This window comes from Salmo trutta, chromosome 22, assembly GCF_901001165.1.
Source record: "Salmo trutta chromosome 22, fSalTru1.1, whole genome shotgun sequence".
Lineage (NCBI taxonomy): Eukaryota > Metazoa > Chordata > Actinopteri > Salmoniformes > Salmonidae > Salmo > Salmo trutta.
The window spans coordinates 18510322-18532075 of record NC_042978.1 but is presented as its reverse complement, the minus strand read 5'-3'; the positions used below and the strand labels follow the sequence as shown (position 1 = coordinate 18532075).

Sequence of the window (21754 nt, the reverse complement as noted above, 5' to 3'; positions counted from 1 at the left end):
TTTGTCTCCAGTGATCATAAGCTAAAATAGACATAAATCAATTGCCCTTTATATTTACAATCCCCTTATCTAAATGGCTTAATCATTTACCTAGCTCTCATCAATAGCACTTATCAATTTGTAAATTACAGTGTATGGAGAATGGTGTTATTTCCATCGGGAAAAGAAAGTACATGTTGTTCCACTTGGAACTGACAGGTTGCTCCACCTTATTCATTGTTTCATTGTGCGTAAAGGTGGTGGAATTATGAGTAAATTAATTAAAGGTCAGCATACGGCGTATCTGTAGACACCTCCGCCACACCTTCATTTCTTTGATCTCCACCCAAAACAAATTGCGGGTGAATAGCATGCTATTCTCATGCTTAAATTCAAGGTCAGAATACGAGTAAAGAGAAAGATGCATAAAAAGGGAATTACGTTACATTTACACGCTCTTAACTCGGATCAAAATTCCCCGCAAAGGAAATGCATTGAGCATTTCTAGAATATACATTTTTAGCCAAGGCTGTTGTAGACTGTGCTGGGTATATATAAGTGTGATGATGAGTTACAGGAAGGGATGGGCTGTTTAAAGGGGGAGAGATGTGTCGTTTGTGGGAGGCAGGCAGTATGGCTGTCATCTTGCTGTTTGCTAGACTAGTGCAGGGAGAGGAGGAATCTGCAGCCTTGGCGGTTAGTGTCTCCCTAGGGCTCTGAAATGCACAGAGGCTATCTGCTTTGTTATCCAAATGCCAAATGCCTCTCAGTCCCCCCCCACCCCACCCACATGACACTCTCCCTCGGATCCTGCTCCCCCTCTCTTTCTCTCTCTCTGTCTCACACACTGTTAATCTGCTGCTTTCTCTCTCTCTTTCCTTCTTTTACTCCCCTGATTCATCTCTCTCTTTCACATGCACACACATACCTCCCCTTTCTCCTCCCTCCATTTACTCTCACTCACCACTACCTCATCCTTTGTACCTCTCCCTCCTCCCTGTTTCTGTCTCTGTAGTGTGAGTGTGTCTGTCAGTCAAAATGGCTTCTCTCACCAGTGGCCTGCTGATTGACAGCCCTGGTGATATGAACCTGTGATGTGGAGGAGGGAGGAAGGGAGGGATTAGGAGGAGGTTGAGAGAGGAGGGAAGGGGAGGAGGGAGAGATACTATAGAGGTTCAGAGGAGGGATGGGTTGCGAGAGGAGGGTGAGGAAAGAGAGAGGTTGAGAGAGGAGCAGGTCTAGAAAACCATCTGGGGCCAGGATATGAGGTCTGATGCAGGCAGAGCCTGAGCCTGGTGGAGACAGACAGAATGGAGGTAGAAGGGCTTGTTTATTCAGGTAATGTAGAGAGAGTCAGAGAGTCAGCCCCCTGTGTTTCTGTAGTGCTGAAAGGTGTGATTAGTAATGCTGAGAGTACAGCTGAACCACGTAGGGTTAAGAACCTGGGGAGACACACCACTCTGCCTGTCAGACATGAAGAAGAAAAGTTACAAGCACCATTGTCTGTTAGGAAACTTTGTGGAGCAATTACCATTACTGGGATGATCTAAAACCCTTGTAATGACTTGGTAATTTTCTCAAAAGTAGAGAATGGTTCCATCAGAAATACCATAATAGATTGACTATACCGATATATTGTGTAAAAAAAGAGAGTACATTTTGTGCGCTATTTTGATTCAGTGAATACATCTACACCCGACCTAGTGAGATATACATGGAGGAGACTTTATCAAGCTAGTCATCTTGACTACTTTCTTGCCTCTTTCTCTCTTGCATCAAAGGTTAAAAAAGTTTTAATAGGAGACAGAATGCGATTGGATCATCATCTACTTTGCATTCACATAACTCTTATAGAATTTCCACGTGGACTGGGATATTGGAAATGTAATCAAAGTTTACTGGAGGACAATTTATTTTTAACTAAGACAAAATAATGTATAACAGAATTTTACAGTACAATATAGGTTCAGAAAATCCCCTTATTGTTTGGGATACCTTTAAATGTACCTTCAGAGGTCATTCAATTCAATATTCATCAATTATAAAAAAGCAGTTTCTGTCTAAAAAGACAAGATTAACAAGGGAAATACATGTACTAATAGTACAGCTAGATAGCAATAAAAACAATACTACAGAGATACAAAATAAGTTAGAGGAAAAACAAAAGAACTGGAGGTACTTATTCAAGAACGATCTAATGTAACCTATTACAAAAATTAAGCAAACTGGATGGAATATGGAGAAAAATGCACCAAATTCTTCCTGAATTTCCAACACAGGAACGCTGACAAAAATAATTTGCAGAAACTCGTTACTGAAGATGGAGTCATCTATGATTCTTCGAATTATATTTTAAAAGAGGAAGCTACATTTTTTAAGCAGATGTTCTCTTTTCCATCTCATCCTCACTCACTGAATGATGATTACTGTAAGGAATTCTTTAAAAAATAATAATAATAATAATTTTTTTAATTAACAAATGTTCAGAAAGATCAGTGCGAAGGCCAAATTACAGAGGAATAACTTTTTGAGGCTATTAAATCCTTTCAGTCTGGAAAAACCACAGGGCTTGATGGCACACCGGTAGAGGTTATCAAGGCTTTTTTGATATACTCAAAACTCCATTGTTAGCTTGTTTTAACTACTCCTATAGAAATGGTAGTCTGTCAGGTACTCAGCAGGAAGGTCTGATTTCACTATTATTAAAACAAGACCCAGATGGCAAATATAAAGATCCAGTCTATCTTAAAAACTGGAGGCCTCTTACACTTCAATGTTGTGATGCAAAAATACTAGCAAAATGCATAGCACTCTGAATTAAAAAGGTTTTACCCGGTATTGTTCATCCTGATCAGACAGGTTTTTTACATGGACGATACATTGGAGATAATATACGACAACTACTATAAATAATAGAAGATCATGAAACAGGCCTTTGATAAAGTAAGACAGGATTTTATTTATAAAAGCCTGGATTTTTTCAATTTCAGTGATTCTCTTATAAAATGGTTAAAAGTAATGTATAGCAACCCCAGGTGTAAAATAATAAATAGCGGCTACTTCTCAGAGAGTTTTGAATTGTCAAGAGGAGTAAAACAAGGGTGTCTGCTGTCACCATATCTATTTGTTATTGCCATTGACATGCTAGCTATAAAAATCAGATCAAATAACAACATTAGAGGATTAGAAATCCAAGGCTTAAAAACAGAAGTGTCCATGTATGCCGATGACTCAAGTTTTATATTAAGTCCACAAGCTAGATCCCTGCAATGTCTCATTGAAGATCTAGATAACGTTTCTGGACTCTCTGAACTAAAACCTAATTATGATAAGTGTACAATATTACATATTGGAACTTTTACATTGCCATGCAGTTTACTTATAAAATGGGCTGACGGTGAAGTAGACATACTTGGTATTCATATCACAAAATATATAAATGAGCTCTCCACAAGAATTTCAATAGAAAACTTGTAAAAATAGACAAGATCCTGCAACCATGGAGAGGTCTATTTATGGAAAAGAAATCCCTGATTAACTCCTTAGTCATATCTCAGTTTACTCACTTACTTATGGTGCTGCCTACTCCTGATAATTCATTTTTCAAATCATATGAGCAAAACATATTTATCTTTATCTGGGACGCTAAACCACACAAGATAAAGTGTGTCTATCTATGTAATGAATATGAATTGGGTGAGTTGAGATTATTAAATATGAAAGCACTAAACCTTTTTCTAAAAGCTATACTTATTCAAAAGTTTTACTTGAACCATAAATGGTTCTCAAGTAGATTACTAAGAAAAGCTCATCCAATGTTTAAAATGGCCTTTCTGCCTTTGTGCAGATTGCCATTAATTGAAAAAGATACTTTTTTTCAAAGTATCTCTCTTTTTCAAACAAGCATTGCAGAGCTGGCTACAATTTCAATTTCATCCCCCTGAAAAGAACAAATGTTACAACAAATATTATCAACCGAATGTGCTGATTGATAAAATACCTGTATGTATGGGAAAGATGTTTGAAAACAGTATTTTGTTTTAAAATGATTTAGTAAATTGGAATGGTATAGTTGTCTTTCATGGAGTTATCAGAATTGTATGGGAAGGTCTGCTCAATCCAAGATTAAAACCAATTGATTACAGCATTACCCCAAAAAATGGACTCCTGAGTTGCGCAGTGGTCTAAGGCACTGCATCTCAGTGCTAGAGGCGTCACTACAGACCCTGGTTCGATTCCTGGCTGTATCACAACCGTCCGCAATTGGGAGTCCCGTAAGGCGGCGCACAATTGGCCCAGCGTCGTTAGGGTTTGGTCGGGGTAAGCTGTCATTGTAAATAAGAATTTGTTCTTAACTGACTTTCCTATTTAAATAAAGGTTACATTTTTTTTAAATGGAGGAGGCAGATGGCAGCAGGAGGAGGTAGAGTACTAGTCTGTCTACCCAATATAAAGGATCAAAACTGGCAGAGGAATGAAAATAGCATAAATAGGAAAGTATACCAGTTTAATTTGAGGACCAGGATGTTGACAGCTGTGCCATACAGATTGCAAAATAGTTGGGATGAGATTTTTGATGTACCGATTCCATGGTACAGGGTGTATGAGTTGATATATAAAATTATGCAAGATTCAAGAATTTGTGTTTTTCATCTAAACTTATTATATATAATTCTTGCCTCCAACAAAATGTTGAATATTTGGGGCATACAAGCATCACAGCTCTGCAGATTTTGTTGCGAGGATACAGAATCAATAGACCATTTATTTTGGTATGGCCTCAGGTAGCCTGTTTCTGGTCTCAGGTTCAGGAATGGCTGAAAATGCATAACATTGATCTAAAATAGTACTGTTGGGAGATCTGGAGAGACAATTACTAATATACTAATACTCTTAGTAAAAGTACACTGCTCAAAAAAATAAAGGGAACACTAAAATAACACACCCTTGCGGGCCAGTCCATAGCATCAATGCCTTCCTCTTGCAGGAACTGCTGACACACTCCAGCCACATGAGCTCTAGCATTGTCTTGCATTAGGAGGAACCCAGGTCCAACCGCACCAGCATATGGTCTCACAAGGGGTCTGAGGATCTCATCTCGGTACCTGATGGCAGTCAGGCTACCTCTGGCGAGCGGCCCCCCAAAGAAATGCCACCCCACACCCTGACTGACCCACCGCCAAACCGGTCATGCTGGAGGATGTTGCAGGCAGCAGAACGTTCTCCACTGCGTCTCCAGACTCTGTCACGTCTGTCACATGTGCTCAGTGTGAACCTGCTTTCATCTGTGAAGAGCACAGGGCGCCAGTGGCGAATTTGCCACTCTTGGTGATCTCTGGCAAATGCCAAACGTCCTGCACGGTGTTGGGCTGTAAGCACAACCCCCACCTGTGGACGTCGGGCCCTCATACCACCCTCATGGAGTCTGTTTCTGACCGTTTGAGCAGACACATGTACATTTGTGGCCTGCTGGAGGTCATTTTGCAGGGCTCTGGCAGTGCTCCTCCTGCTCCTCCTTGCACAAAGGCGGAGGTAGTGGTCCTGCTGCTGGGTTGTTGCCCTCCTACGGCCTCCTCCACGTCTCCCGATGTACTGGCCTGTCTCCTGGTAGCGCCTCCATGCTCTGGACACTACGCTGACAGACACAGCAAACCTTCTTGCCACAGCTCGCATTGATGTGCCATCCTGGATGAGCTGCACTACCTGAGCCACTTGTGTGGGTTGTAGACTCCGTCTCATGCTACCACTAGAGTGAAAGCACCGCCAGCATTCAAAAGTGACCAAAACATCAGCCAGGAGGCATAGGAACTGAGAAGTGGTCTGTGGTCCCCACCTGCAGAACCACTCCTTTATTGGGGGTGTCTTGCCACCTGTTGTCTATTCCATTTGCACAACAGCATGTGAAATTTATTGTCAATCAGTGTTGCTTCGTAAGTGGACAGTTTGATTTCACAGAAGTGTGATTGACTTGGAGTTACATTGTGTTGTTTAAGTGTTCCCTTTATTTTTTTGAGCAGTGTATTTATCTTCCACTAGCAATCTGTGGATTCCATTCGATTAAATACATTTTCAATCTATGTTAAACATCACAGCATAGCTGAAAGATATTTCCAAAGAGGATGGCCAGCAGAGATAGATGGAATGGGCTGAGGGAAGCTGAGGGTTGCGATGTGGAATTGGAGACAGGTGGGAGTGGAGTTGCTGGGCAGGGGATAGAATGACGATCGGAGATAAACGTTTTTAAAAAATAAAGTCAAAATAAAACATAAAAAGTAAGTTTGAATGACACCGAGGGGAAGTGTTGTTACAGCTAATGCCTGTTTGCCAGAGGCTGATGCCGTGCAGGTGTTTGTACATATGCATATACACACACTCTCATTCAAATGCACCCATGTGCACATACACACACACACACACGTAAATAGTGCCATAGATGCACTCAAACATATTCAGTTGGCCTTGCTGTTATGATTTTTGTTGTCCTTGATGTCTTTTGTTTTTCGCATTGTTGTTTTCTGTTTTCCTTTGTCTTTTTTCCCTGGTTGCTTCTGTGTGTCGCTCTGGATGGGAGTCTGTTAGATGACTAGTGTGATGTAGTTGTTGAGCGGCTTCACTGCAAGTATATTGTATGTTTTAAATATTAAATAAAAAAATACTAAATAAATCTAGGTGGTAATACACACTAGTGTTATTAGGTCATTTTGAGCTATGAGGAGACATCTCTATAGTGGACGAACATGAAGACATGAGATGTGAGTAGTGAAAGAGTTTCCTGAGTAGAGCAGGGATATGTGGTGCCATGTGGGACCCTCAGGGAGATCTCTTCTCATCACTGTCACTCAACTACCGCTACGGAAACATTGGTGGAAGTGTGTTTCTTCCCAAACCGATGTGTGTTCCTTAGTAAACACGTCTGTCTCTCACTGAACCTCTCCTTCTGTCTCATACTGTCTGTGACTCCTTAGTCTCAGTCTCTGTTTAAACTCAGTTTCACGTAGCTAAGTGAAGGTGTGTAACTAGAGTGTTATTACACCTACTAACCAGGCTCTGGCATGTCCACCTCTAATTTTAACAGTGTTCATGGATGAGTCACTGATTTTTAACACCTTTTTCCTCTGTCTCTCCCTCTCTCAGTCCAAGGAGTCGTCGTCGGTCCTGAGTTGTGACGTGTCACCAGATGATAAGTACATAGTGACCGGTTCTGGAGACAAGAAGGCCACCGTGTATGAGGTGGTCTACTGAGAACAGGAAATAAGGGGGGTGAGGGATTTTCAGAGGGGTGGGAGGCTTGGCTGGATGGGGTGTAGGGGGGACCTACTCAAGGTCTACAGCAGGGCAGGTGGGGGCAACCATGGCTCTTTTGTACAGAAGCAATGCTTTCTGGCTCCAGCTCCCAAAGGACCCTACTACAACAGCCCCCCTCCCAATCTCAGCTAGCTGCTCATCCCTGCACCCATTTAAGCCTGAGGATGAGGCAGGATAGAAAGAGAGAGCAAGAGAAGGAGAGGCGGAGAGATAAAGAGCAAGGTAGAGGGAGTGTGAGAGGGCTACAGATAACGAGAGAAGGAAGGAAGGGGGAGAGGAGGAGGGTAATTAGTGCCGTTTCCTGATTAAGAGCTCAGCGGAAGGGAAACCCCAGAGGAGCGTGCCACTCTGGGAGCTGCAGCGAGGAGCAGATACCAGACAATCGATTCATTAGTCAGACAGTGGAACCCTTAATGAGGCCAATGCCGCGCCACAGCTCCCCAGCCAGGGGTGTCAGGAGCGGCAAGCTAGCACCCTGAGCCAGCTTGGACTGGGCCGTGCTGGAGCTCTGCCCCAGAGATACACCCAAAACACAGAGATAGACACACTCACACACTCACACAGCCTCGCACCCAATTAAGTATTCATAGTAGCGCTTCCCGTCTCACTCCCCTAATATCTATTTTATTTTTGTCTCACAAAAGCAGCGCTTAATGAGCAGAGTCAATCTGAGTCTCAGCGGGCCCCTGTGCCACAAACACTGAACAGACGAGAGCAACACTGCACTGTTCATCTTAATACTTACCAATAGATTGTTCTCCCGAGACTGCTCACTGCTTAATGCTCATTTAACTTCCCTGTATTATACGACATGCTCCAATATGTGGCAAATAAGGAAATTATATTATGTATATTGCAAAACCCTGCTTTGATAGAACGTGACGATCTTAATGTGTCAAAAAAAAAGTCACGCTCATGCTAATTTTTTGTTTTGTTGCAGTAGTGGTTGCTTTGTTTTAAGAGGCTATGGTTGCCTACGCCTGTACTCTGGCCTTTGAGAGCAAGAGGGATACACACACTCCATGACCAAGTGGAAAATATATTTGTCTTTTTATTTACTCTTTTTTTATCTGATGTCCTTCTCCTCGGTGATGGTGATAGGCAGTGGACTCCACTACCCTTTCACAACAACACAAGGGCCCTGAAACTGGCCCTCCATTTTGGGGAAGGATTCTTCTGATTCCTGTTTTTGTTCCTGTTTCAAGCAGAAGTGATAACTGTACTTTAGTATGTTTTCAGTCAGTGTGTAATGCAATTTCAGTGTTTGTTAAGTCTGTCAGTATAGAGCAGCAGGTGTTGGGTCGTTTTGTGGCCATATTTGGGGAAAGGTGGAGACAGTGGGAAGTGTACAGTATAAGATGCCTGCCTCCCTCTTCCTCCCTCCCTCCCCCACCCTCTCACTGCCTGTCAGCCATAGACAGGCTCCCTCTCCGCTCACTGTCAGTAAAACCATATCCGCTGCCTGTGCTTTCCCTGTTCCTACAGTGAATTACTTTTAAGTTTTAAAGCTGTTCTCTTTTTAAAGCGAAGGAACTTTTAAATGCTCTGTGTTTTCCTTCCTGACGCATTTTCAATGTCGTAAAAGAAATGAGAAAAAATTAAAAAAGTTGTGTTAATCTTTTAAGTGCCTGTGTCCATGAGTGTTTCTTCTTGAATGCAGTTTTAAATGTTGAAGACATGCAGTGCAGTATGAACTAGGAAAACACCATGAACCATACAAAATAGTTTATTAGTCTCATTACATCGCCCACATCAATGGGCTAGTTCATTTTGCATGGCCCGGAACCTCAGGTGGGTGGAGAGTTCACTTAAGGACCAATGGAACTCTGCACACCCAGGGCACCGGGCCATGCAAAATGAACTCGCCCACTCCCCCAGACCATCCCACCCACAGCACTCCCGGAGGTCTTTCACCTGCCCCACAGGTCCTTCCCTTGGCCATGCACTGGCTCCCCATCTTCCCCTTCTAGAGAGAGAATGTGGTAACATCCACCTCAATTATCCCATCACCACCTACTCCTCCAGGTAGACGTTGCCCATAGATCATTGTCTAGGCCCAGGCAACTTCATCCCACTCCTAATGAGAGTTCGTTATAAGACATGGCCCTGGAGGACCTCCATGACATCTCTCAACATGTACACTCATCAGACCATTCAGATTTACAGGGGTCACACAGTAGCTTTGAACACATTGCGTTATCATCCATCTGTACACAGGCAGAACTGCCCACTCCTGGACCATGTCCACCTTTGGATATGAGCCCTACTCATGGCTGAGGCTGTTCTGAGCAGAGCTACACTATAGAGAGAGTACACAGGGTGTGTGTAGGGGAGGGGGGGGTTGAAAGGACACTGAAGTTCGAGGCAAGTCCTACTCGGCTCCATTTCCAGTTTGGGACACTGGGAGACAATGACATTAAAAACCAGCAGACAGAACCATATCAAAACTCCCACTGAGCTGTGTGGCTACAGAGATCTTACCCACCTTCCCAGACCCATCAGTCCTATGTGGTTAGTCACAGCCCTGCTTCTCTTGGGAATATGCAATTCAAATTAGATACTCAAAACTAGAAAGGAAATATCATCATACAAATTAAATCATACAATTCGTTTTTCAATAGTAACAATTTCTTTTTCTCCCCGGCTCTAAGCAAATCCGACCTACGTCCTTTTTTTTGCCTTTAGAGCTTTATTTACAGTTTATATATATATATACACCGAGTTCAAAGGTCACGATGTAGTAGTGAAAATACCTGTCTATGTACCCTACAAATACAATAGAAAACACTAATGTCGTTGTCGACTTGGAGTAAGTAGCCATTTCCCTGAAATCGCAGAATACCTTGAACACGGACATTTTAGTTTCATATCCTGGATAGTGGCATGTCCTTTCACCATGTATAATAATACAACCATATTGCTGCTGAATCTAACCCCCCTCCACACAGCCCTTACAACCCTCTTATCTCCCTCGGCGCGCACGCACACACACACACACACACACACGGTCCTACTGCTCGTCAAGAATTCAAAAGGCAAAAAAAAAAAGTTTTTCTTTTTGCAAATGTTTTGTTTACTACAGAGGTTTCATTTTGTTAAAAACAGGAAAAAAGGTAACAAAACGAGAGGGAAAAAAACAGGTCTTTGGAAGAATCCCGCATTGTGTCGCTAGACTACCAGCTTTTTCTCAGAGCATTTTTTTTTAAAAAAGGTCAAAGTTCCAGAGATCTGACTTCGCCCTCATCTGAATCCTTTACAAACGTAAACAAAACAACAAAGTACAACGTGTGTCTCTGGTCTCCACGACACCCGCCACTCTCTTTACAGTCCTTGGTGCACCAGGGGAGCCTCGCCCCCACTTTATCCAATCAGAGCGCTCCTTCCTCAGTAGATAACTTCGTACACAGTGGCCTTCTTGTCACCTGAGCCCGTCACAATGAACTGGTCATCTGGGGAGATGTCACAGCTGAGCACCGAAGACGACTCCTTTGACTTGAGAAACAAAAAGAAAGGAGTCCAGTTACACCCACTGACAGAGATACTGTATTGCACTTACATTACACTTTCAAAACAAAGTGGTTTATATAATCCGGATACAGTAAATACTGAGCTAAATACAAATAGCATAAATGGCTTAAATAACAACAAATGCACTTGAAATACACTCTCTCTAGAGAAATGCTAAGAGTATATCAAATCCCAGACCTACCTGGAATATGCTTGATCCATAGGGTGTCCGCCATGCATTCAGGAGGTTATCTTTGCCTGTGCTCACAAACCATTTACCTGCAGAACCAAAGAGACACACAAAGGGAGATGAAAACTCTGGGCAGAGAAGATGTAGCATGACAGAGGGATTGCTAGTCGGTCGCATACAGGGAGAAAGAAAGGGACTGGTGCCGTGTGAGCCTCAGAGTCATTTCAGGATAGTTTTGTCCTTAAGATTACGCAAGAAAACATTTGAATGGAACAATTAGGAGTGTGGCACATACCACAGTAGGCGAACTTGAGTGAGAGCACACAGCTCTCGTGGAGGTGCAGCTGGTACTTGTCTGGTTTGGAGACGTGCAGCACTTCTACATTACTGCTCTCCATACCCACTGCCAGCCACTCTCCTGTAGGACAGTAGCCCAGAGAGAAGATCTGGAGGGAGGGAACAGAACAAAGAGAGAAAGCTGATTACATATCTGACAAAGATCATCATCATGTGTGAAGTGATACAGAGAGGAGTGACAGGCCAGTGAAATACAGTACTGGGCCGTATCCACAAAGCGTCTCAGAGAAAGTCCTAGGAATCCTGTTTTAAGACTATAAACACTCCCAGCTCAGAGTAGGTTTTAGGATGATGTTAAGACACGGCTCAGACAAACTCCAAGAGCCACGAGTGAAATCTAAACGTAAAAATGTCTCAGCTGGTAATCACAACAGTTTGAGGTACCGTAAAGAAAAGATAGTGATGACGCTCAATGACATTGTTGCAAATGGGGAATAACCAATCGCGATGAGGCATCATGGTCAGCTGTGAACCCCACAGCAAGTTTCAGACAACCACGTGAATGTGACTGTTGCAATGGTCAAACGTTAGATAGAATTTTTACCAGACACGATCACTTTGCCTACTCTTAATTCTTGCTTAATATATTGTCGTGCATAACCTTTGTTTAACCAATTCTGATGGCTGTTAAAAGTGTAATATTGATAATATTACCGTTATATCAACAAACTCGTCGCTCCTATTAACAGCTATTAAATCGGTGTAGCACAGTTGGCATCAAGTCACTTGCCTATAATGTTGCATACGTTTAAAAGGTCTATAATTTCATCGAAAACAATCTAAGTTAACATTAGCCCTAGATGGCTACAAAAATTAACAGCGTGAAATTGCTTTCCAAAGGGATAACTTGAAATACCGTGATGTATGTAACATCATGAAAGAAAGACTTAAGTATTTAAGTATTTAGGCATATGTGAAATAGGCCTCATCTGAAATCATTGTCAAAAGCGCAAGAGATAGATAGACCTGCATGCAACAGTAGGCCTAGATTTATGGATTGATCATATAGATATAAAAAAAAACATTCTTTCAACAATTCCAAAGCAATTGCAACTGGTGCAGGAACCACTGACTCACTGCCTTTATCTATTATCAAGACACCTGCTGGTAAGTCTTAACTGGTCATGAGGTCCCCTAAATATTTGTAGAATAGGTGGGACTTTTATTACATTACTTGTATTTTTATTGTCAATTGTACATAAGTTCCAACAGACACTTGAGCCAATCCCTCTGAATCAGAAATGTGCGGGGGCTGCCACATTGGTAGGTCAGGCTGCAGTTGTTTCTGTTTTTGTAGGGGGTTAACTGCCTTGCTCAAGGGCAGAACAACAGATTTTTCACCTTGTTGACTTAGGGATTCGAACTGGCAACCTTTCAGTTACTGGCCTAATGCTCTTACCACTAGGCTTCATGCATACTCTTGTGTGTAAAAATAAAAGATAGGAATAAAATGGCTCTGTTCTCGCAGCACAAACGTTATACTCTGAGAAACATTGTGGACATGGGCCCTGATTTAATCTCAGCTAGTCTCACAAGGTATCCTTTGATGTCAGTACCTGTGAGGTGAAGTCGTGCTGCTGCAGCTGCCGTCCCTCTCTCAGGTCCCAGCAGCGTACTGTGTTGTCCAGCCCCCCCGTCCACAGTTTGGTCCCATCGTTGGAGATGTCAATACAGCTGGCCCCGTCAGTGTGGCCCTGGAACTGCCTGGGGAGCAGAAAGATCAACACCCACCATTTAGATGTAATCCATAGTCTATAGCAGGGGTCTCACAACCTTTTCTAGCACGAGATACTTAAAAAAAAGAAAAGTTGCGAGCTACTCGTTTTTTCTAGCTTTCATTGGCATATTCTTCTCTTCTCTCCCTTGCAACTTTTCCCCAGGTCCTTAGCGTACAAGAAAAGGTACTGTTTTCTGCCAATATACCAGGTAAAATAATGGTTAAACTGACTGATTTTTGTATTATGCCAATTCGATTTCAGAGGGGATTAATTAACAACACAATTATTATTTCCCCAAATGATGTTTTATTTTTTCCCCTATTATGTTTTCTCAGTTTTATTTTTCCTTGTTTACACTCAAAATTACAATTGTTCATAGAGAAACAATGAAATTGGATTTTCTGAACATGAACACATTTAGATTGTTGCGTTTAATTCCCCTTTAATTGTGCATCTGGCCCTTTAATTGCGCATCTAGCGAGTGAGGAATGTGCCGTCTAATGTGCCAGTCTAGCGATGGTTCTGTACTTCCACTGCTCATTTCATTGCAAAGTTTGCAATTAAAAAATAATGGGTACAAATTATATACCATACTTACTCATGATATACTTACTACTTTGCAGTTAACATTTAATTGAGACGGTTTTAGGGAAAGTATTTCTGTCAACCAACAAGACAGTTATCACATCAACTAGCTACAAGCAACACAGACGGGCAATATTGCTGGAAATTAATTGGCAGATATTGTGTAAGGTTTGGCTTTTTAAGCCAATAGTGGCTAACGAGGGGTGGGATAATATCAATGTTGATTAGATAGTAGCTGGGAGCTTGCGGTGTCTGATACTTGTGAGATTTGTTAATAACAGTTTGCAGTGGAACACGTGAATTGCATGTGCTTTCAGAATTGTTTGGTGAGCAACTCATAGGTGGGCTGCGAGCTACTGGTAGCTCAATATCAACCTGTTTCAGACCCCTGGTCTACAGCCTTCAATCCTGAGCTCTCCTCCCTCTCTCCTGCCCTACCCTCCCAGTCTCCTCCTCTTACCTGACCAGGGTCTGGTTGTACAGGTCCCAAACCCTTATGTTTCCCCCCTATACCCCTCCTAACCACCTCCTCCGCCTCTTACCTGACCAGGGTCTGGTTGTACAGGTCCCAAACCATTATGTTTCCCCCCTATACCCCTCCTAACCACCTCCTCATCCTCTTACCTGACCAGGGTCTGGTTGTGCAGGTCCCAGACTACGATGTTGCCGTCACTGCAGCAGGAGAAGCAGACCTTGTTGTCGGGGGAGATGGCCAGAGCGTAGCAGGCCGGGGCAGAAGACGTCAACTCCGCCTTGATGCGGGGAGTAGGTGTGGCCAAGTCCCAGATTGACAACGTGCTGGCCTCTCCTCCAACAATGAGGGTCCGCCCATCAGGGAGGAGCTTGCAGGAACGGATGTAGTTATCCCTATTCTGATTGGGTAACAGAGAAAAGAACTCCAGTAATTAAGGTGTGAAACGTGACTGTGAAATGGGCAACATAAAATCCACAGCAGCAAAAATGAGTCCTCTCAGGAGTGTAACATCAGTAATGCAGCCTCAGCAGTACCACCAGGGGAAGAAATTACAACCCAGGAACATTGCCCTTCAAGAAAACCATTTTTTTATGGACACTGGAGAGCATTAAAACAACTGCCTGTCTCTGTATAGTTTTAACTTCTGCCTATGTGACCAGGGTTTGAGTGCGTCCATCCTCTCGCTCTTCCCACCCCCTTCGTTGATCTTTGTCAGTGCATCTGTAGCTATCCATCTATGACCACCGTCAATGTGTGTGTGTGTGTGTGTGTGTGTGTCCGTCCACTCACCAGACAGTCGAGCTGGGCCATGGCACTCTTGCTGCCAGGCTGGCTGATGTCCCACACCTTGACACAGCCCTTGCCGCCGGTGTAGACGTGGCGTGTGGAGGTGCTGATGGTGACGGCACACACCACCTCTCCGTGGTTCAGAGTGTGGATCTGACGGGCATGCCGTGGGATGCCCGGGCCCAGCAGGGCATCCGGAGGGAAAGGAACCGGCTGCATCTGTCCATCCGCACTGACGTGGAAAGAGTAGGCACTGGAGAGAGGCAGGAGGAAAAGTATAGCTGTTACTTTACAAGGCTGAAGCTTGAGGTTAACCTCCAACAATAAAACCCTACAATAACATCAGAGGAATATGAAGACTGTTTTATAACAGTGTAATTGTGCTGTGGTCAGAGAATAAGAGGGCGTGGTAACCGTATAGGAGGTTGTGGTAGCAGAGGCAGAGAGAACAGTACTCACGGCTTTCCTGAGGCAGCAGACTGCAGGCTGGCGGGTAACCCTGGGACCCTCATGTGGGGGTGAGGTGACTCATAACCCACCTGGGGGACAGGGACAAAGAACATATGTTAGCTCAGGCATCTGACAGAGCAGTCACAAGTCAAACTCCCAGAAAGTCTTCTCAAAATCACATAGTAGATTTAGAATGTTTTCCCACAGTGAATTATAACATTCCATAAGGAGATATAATTGGTGTATGAAGTCATGCAATTGGATGAACAATAAATGTAATCAGTATATATATATATATATATATACACACACACTGCTCAAAAAAATAAAGGGAACACTTAAACAACACATCCTAGATCTGAATGAAAGAAATAATCTTATTAAATACTTTTTTTCTTTACATAGTTGAATCAAAATGAGGCTCAGTAGTGTGTGTGGCCTCCACGTGCCTGTATGACCTCCCTACAACGCCTGGGCATGCTCCTAATGAGGTGGCGGATGGTCTCCTGAGGGATCTCCTCCCAGACCTGGACTAAAGCATCCGCCAACTCCTGGACAGTCTGTGGTGCAACGTGGCGTTGGTGGATGGAGCGAGACATGATGTCCCAGATGTGCTCAATTGGATTCAGGTCTGGGGAACGGGCGGGCCAGTCCATAGCATCAATGCCTTCCTCTTGCAGGAACTGCTGACACACTCCAGCCACATGAGGTCTAGCATTGTCTTGCATTAGGAGGAACCCAGGGACAACCGCACCAGCATATGGTCTCACAAGGGGTCTGAGGATCTCATCTCGGTGCCTAATGGCAGTCAGGCTACCTCTGGCGAGCACATGGAGGGCTGTGCGGCCCCCCAAAGAAATGCCACCCCACACCATGACTGACCCACCGCCAAACCGGTCATGCTGGAGGATGTTGCAGGCAGCAGAACGTAGTCCACGGCGTCTCCAGACTCTGTCACGTCTGTCACGTGCTCAGTGTGAACCTGCTTTCATCTGTGAAGAGCACAGGTCGCCAGTGGCGAATTTGCCAATCTTGGTGTTCTCTGGCAAATGCCAAACGTCCTGCACGGTGTTGGGCTGTAAGCACAACCCCCACCTGTGGACGTCGGGCCCTCATACCACCCTCATGGAGTCTGTTTCTGACCGTTTGAGCAGACACATGTACATTTGTGGCCTGCTGGAGGTCATTTTGCAGGGCTCTGGCAGTGCTCTTCCTTGCACAAAGGCGGAGGTAGCGGTCCTGCTGCTGGGTTGTTGCCCTCCTACGGCCTCCTCCACGTCTCCCGATGTACTGGCCTGTCTCCTGGTAGCGCCTCCATGCTCTGGACACTACGCTGACAGACACAGCAAACCTTCTTGCCACAGCTCGCATTGATGTGCCATCCTGGATGAGCTGCACTACCTGAGCCACTTGTGTGGGTTGTAGACTCCGTCTCATGCTACCACTAGAGTGAAAGCACCGCCAGCATTCAAAAGTGACCAAAACATCAGCCAGGAAGCATAGGAACTGAAAAGTGGTCTGTGGTCACCACCTGCAGAACCACTCCTTTATTGGGGGTGTCTTGCTAATTGCCTATAATTTCCACCTGTTGTCTATTCCATTTGCACAACAGCATGTGAAATTTATTGTCAATCAGTGTTGCTTCCTAAGTGGACAGTTTGATTTCACAGAAGTGTGATTGACTTGGAGTTACATTGTGTTGCTTAAGTGTTCCCTTTATTTTTTTGAGCAGTATATATATCCCTTCCCTCTCGCTTTCTTTCCCTCCACTTCATCACTCTCTCACCACTGGTGATCGTCCGTATCCAGCTGCTGCTGCTGCTGCAGAGCCATTCATCTGGGGGGAGACCAGGTGGAGCCCAGCCCCGTAGGCTGCTGCTGCACCCGCCAGTTCCCCATTCACCCCTGGAGGGGGCAGGCCAAATGCCCCGGGGGGGTACGCCCCCTGCACTGCCAGAGGGTTCCTCAGACCTAGAGCTAATGGGGAGAAGAGAAAGGGGGAGAGAGGAGGAGAAGACGGAAGATGAGAATCAATAAAGCAGCAAATGATAAAACAGCGTTCATAACCTTAGAAGGCTAGAATCCAACCAGTAGCTGATGTTTATCAAAATCAAATGATTTGTCACATGCTTCGTCAACAACAGGTGTAGACCAACTGTGAAATGCTTACTACCCAACAACGCAGAGAGAAAAATGTAACAATAGAAAAATAATAACAAGGAATAAATACACAACGAGTAATGAATTATAACTTAGCTATATACACAAGATACTGGTACCGAGTGGATCTGCAGGGGTACGAGGTAATTGAGGTAGATATGTACATATAGGTAGGGGTAGAGTGACTAGGCAACAGGATAGGTAATAAGCAGTAGCGTATGAGATTAGTTAAGAGTTAGTGAGAAAGGGGGTCAACGCAGATAGCTAACTAAATAGCTACCCGGACTATTTAGCAGTCTTAAGGCTTGGGGATAGAAGCTGTTCAGGGTCCTGTTGGTTCCAGACTTGGTGCATCGGTACCGCTTGCCGTGCGGTAGCAGAGAGAACAGTATGGATTGGGTGGCTGGAGTATTTTACAATTTTTAGGGCCTTGCTCTGCAATGACCTTAAAATAATACTGAACAAAAATATAAATGCAAAAATGTTGAAGATTTTACTGCGTTACAGTTCATATAAGGACATTGAAATAAATAAATTAGGCACTAATCTATGGATTTCACATGACTGGGCAGGGGTGCAGCCATGTGTGGACCTTTGGAGGGCATAGGCCCACCCACTGGGGAGACAGGCCCAGCCAATCAGAATGAGTTTTCACCACAAAATGGCTTTATTACAGACATGTTGTGTTTATGTGTGTTTTTTGGGGCCTGCTGTATGTCGGGCTCTGTTGTAGTCACATTGTCTCTGACACCTTTATCAGTATCCCACAGTTCTTACCTTTCTCACAGTACTTAGAATGTCTTCGTAGGGTTCAATTGAAACCAAAATCTACTTTGAGGGTAGTATACAATATTATGTGTTGTTTAGAAAAATGCCACCAGAGGGCATCAGAGTTGAGGTTTAACAGTTAGCACAGAGGAGTTCCTGTGGCAGCTCTGATCCTCTATGCAGGGTTCCACATCAAGTAGGATCAAACACACAGCTCAATGCCACAGAAGAGATCACCAGACCCCTACTGCACTCTGCTGGCTAGTTTGCCACACTGCAGTGTGGAGCCACTAGACTACATAGAGAGATTCTGGGAGAAGAGTGATGCATTCCAATAGACTGAAGCAGTGTAATAATGAAAGAGTTCAGTCACAGTCCTTCACCTCTCTTAATCTCACCGTTTAAAGGTTCCCGCATAGCTCTCAACCCCACAGGCAGTAGGCAGACGCATCAGTTAACCCACATCAAGGGCAGTTTGGATAGCTCAGCTGTTTGGAGCGTGGTTTACCATTTTGATTTATGCCATGGACCACAGATACTGAATATAGATGGAAACTCTAGGCAGCTTCAGATAAAATGGTCTGGTAAATGATCATGGCTGTTATTGAAGACCCTTTAAAAACCTAGTGAAAACTGCAATGTAAATGTAATCCATGATCATGATGGTCTTGTGGGTTGGTCTTACCCAGAGGGTCAACGCCAGGTTTTCCAGGGAGGGGGCGGAACTGTGGGGGTGCACTGGGGCCGGGGGTGGAGGAGTCCTGGGAACTGTGGGGGGTGCCTGGCTTCATACCTGGGGTACTGGACTTCTCCCTCTGTTAGAGAAAGAGAGGGAGGGAGAGGGGTGAAGAGAGAGATATATGGGGCGAGAGAAAGATGGGGGAGAGAGAGGGGGAGAGAGATCGAAAGAAGCAGTGAGAGAAAACGACAGTGTAAATGAGAATGTCAATGAGAATGTGAGGGGGAGTGAGAGAAGGAGAGAGTGTGATGTGAATGTAAGATGTCCTTCCATCACAGCTATCAGAGACACTGGGTGCTAATACTGTAGAATTACACAAAGGACATCCAACATGAAGAAATCCTTTGGAATGCAAGTCATATTTAACAGATGGCTGCTGCTCTTTGTATCTAGAATAATATATATATGCTGAAGAAAGATCATGCCAAAGGAGATCATCACTGAAACTAAGTGTGTAGGCTGCGCATGTCTCACCATACATACAATCACTCATCTGACTCTAAGCATAACTGTATGAAGCTGTGTGTGTGTGTGTGTTTGTGACAACGGCATGTAATGGACTGATCCTGAGCATACCGGCGGCTCCCGGTCCTTGCTGCGGGAGGGGGAGGCTTGGCTGCTGGAGGAGGCCAGGGAGGCGGGGCTGGCCTGGGGAAGGGCGTCTTTACGGGAGGGGGGCAGTTTGTCCAGGCCGTTTTCTCTGGACGAGTAGGAGTGCACACTGCGGGGGGATGAGGGGTCCTGCGGGGTCACAGAGACGGGGTGGGGGGACGTTAGTCCACCAGACGTGGGCCCGCTGAGTGTTTCTCTCATCAATCTGAATCAGTCAATTATCAGAGTCAATTTGGGTCTGAACTGAGGCGCAGAGATGGACCAACTCACCTCATCCACCACCAAATTATCATCACTCTTATCCGCATCGCTGCCCTGCAATCAAAATGTGGGCTTTTAGTTAAAAATGGAACACACACAAATTAACTAATTACTGAACACAAACACCCACAATTGGTAATCAACTCAGCATACTAACATAATCTGTCATGAACTCCTTCTCGTCAGCTTTCCTCTTCTTCCCATTGCTGAGGTAGTCTGCTGAACGGCCCTTATCCCCGTTGGACATAGAGCTCTGAGGAGGGAAAGATAACGAGGTGAGAGGGACTGTTTCATCATGTCAACTTCATAACCACCCCGGCGAAATGTGATGGGGAGAAAAAAAATCACACAGCATCGACTGGGGTTCAGTGTCCGTGAGGGGGATAGAGAATGGAGATGTAGTATGGTGTAGCGTACTTGGGTGTAGGGAACTTGAAGTGTAGTGTACTCACCGGTCCAGCCTCGCGGTCTACGTCCATGATGGACAGCATCGCCCCGCGTCCCCGCAGCCAGCCAAAACAGAGCAAACACAATACAGCATGACTATCACCATTCTCACAAACACACAGCTAAAAACATGCCCCAGCCAATCCCAACCTCACATTGACCAACCACAACTACTCTAAACCCAACCAAAACCAACTCTCCCCATGCAGCCTAACCCAAACCTGGCCAACCTAATTTCCCATCCCAGCCCATACCTCTGTGGTGTTCTGCGGCGGCTGCAGCAGCGGCAGCCTCCATGTGGGCCCTCTCATGGCCCTCTTTGGCAGCCAGCTGGGCCCCCAGGGCCCCGGACAGGGCCAGTAGGCCGGACCCAACGCCCAGCGCCAGGCCAGGGTGAGGGAGGCCCCCGGGGTGGGGCCCCATTTGCAGGCCCTGCAGACCCTGCAGGCCCTGGGCCACGTGCTGAGAGAGGTGCTGTGCCTGGAGCTGTTGCTGGAGGGAGGAGAGAGAAAACAAGACCGGGGTTGAGTTGTGGTCTACTGGGTTAGAGGTGGACTGGACAGGGGAGGGGCTGAAGGGAGAGGTATACAGAGAGAGGTGGATCCATTAATGGAGGAGCCCATGCATGGTGCCATCCAAAATGGAGTGTGAGTGGAGGAAAGGAGCACCTCCCTAGGAGAGAGAGCACTGCCACAAAAATCAAACCATGGAGTGCATGGTTGGAATGATGTGAAGGCAAGAAAATCATAATTGTATTATTTTTGGTTTGTAATTTATTTAAAAAAACTCAGATATCAGTGAAATGCGATTGGCATTTTTCTCAGACTAAGAATTGATGTGTGAATTGAAACGTCATTCCTCTGGTTTGGTGAGGCCATGTGTTGTCTCTTGGCACCCAGCACTAGCGATGTGCAGACACACAGATAGTGTCATCTCTCCTTCTCTTCTCTCGCTACGTTTCCTAACAGTCTCATCTCAACCTGTTCCTGTTAGGCCCACACTAAGAGACCAATGTGTGTGTGTGTGTGTGTGTGTGTGTGTGTGTGTGTGTGTGTATGCTGGAAGGAGGGTGAATTGGCTATCCACAGAAAAACAAAACAGGCAAAAATAAAGATGTTTGAGAGGATGAAGGTACACACTGTATGAGGTAGAGGGGGGAGTCCACGTACCCCTATAGACGCATTTAACTCCCCCATAGTCACCTGCTTGGCGCGCTCCATGGCCTGGACCACCTGTTGTTGGTGCTGTGGGACAAACCAAGGTAACAGTGAACTTGAAAGGAAAGGTCTGAATTTTAACGTGCTTTGCAAAGTCACTAATAATACTTCAAGACCAGTACTACAGCATGTGGTATAAAGTATGTACATGTTTAGGAGGAATAACAGTCACGCTTTGAAGCTCCATAAGGGTTCATG

At 44.8% G+C, this 21754-nt stretch overlaps 2 protein-coding genes across 7 annotated transcripts in view; one reads left to right on the top strand and one right to left on the bottom strand.

The window, feature by feature from the left end:
• Positions 1-8908, top strand: part of LOC115158279 (transducin-like enhancer protein 4) — a 76488-nt gene extending 67580 nt beyond the window's left edge. For both annotated transcript variants that reach the window (XM_029707042.1, XM_029707041.1), the window contains exon 20: positions 7114-8908. In XM_029707042.1, the coding sequence (XP_029562902.1) occupies positions 7114-7221 (108 nt within the window). In that variant the 3' untranslated portion in view covers positions 7222-8908. The remainder of the gene's footprint in view (positions 1-7113) is intronic.
• Positions 8909-8994: 86 nt separating this feature from the next.
• LOC115158278 (transducin-like enhancer protein 1) overlaps positions 8995-21754 on the bottom strand; it is a 41781-nt gene continuing 29021 nt past the window's right edge. For 2 of the 5 annotated variants that reach the window (XM_029707036.1, XM_029707035.1), the window contains 15 exons: positions 21479-21583; positions 20594-20831; positions 20345-20406; positions 20050-20145; positions 19902-19946; positions 19596-19760; positions 18966-19095; positions 17139-17329; positions 15362-15441; positions 14906-15155; positions 14266-14513; positions 12895-13042; positions 11277-11427; positions 10994-11070; positions 8995-10776 (listed from right to left, as the gene is read on the bottom strand). In XM_029707036.1, the coding sequence (XP_029562896.1) occupies positions 10669-10776; positions 10994-11070; positions 11277-11427; positions 12895-13042; positions 14266-14513; positions 14906-15155; positions 15362-15441; positions 17139-17329; positions 18966-19095; positions 19596-19760; positions 19902-19946; positions 20050-20145; positions 20345-20406; positions 20594-20831; positions 21479-21583 (2094 nt within the window). In that variant the 3' untranslated portion in view covers positions 8995-10668. The remainder of the gene's footprint in view (positions 10777-10993; positions 11071-11276; positions 11428-12894; positions 13043-14265; positions 14514-14905; positions 15156-15361; positions 15442-17138; positions 17330-18965; positions 19096-19595; positions 19761-19901; positions 19947-20049; positions 20146-20344; positions 20407-20593; positions 20832-21478; positions 21584-21754) is intronic. The other 3 variants (XM_029707039.1, XM_029707038.1, XM_029707040.1) reach the window with 3 other exon arrangements.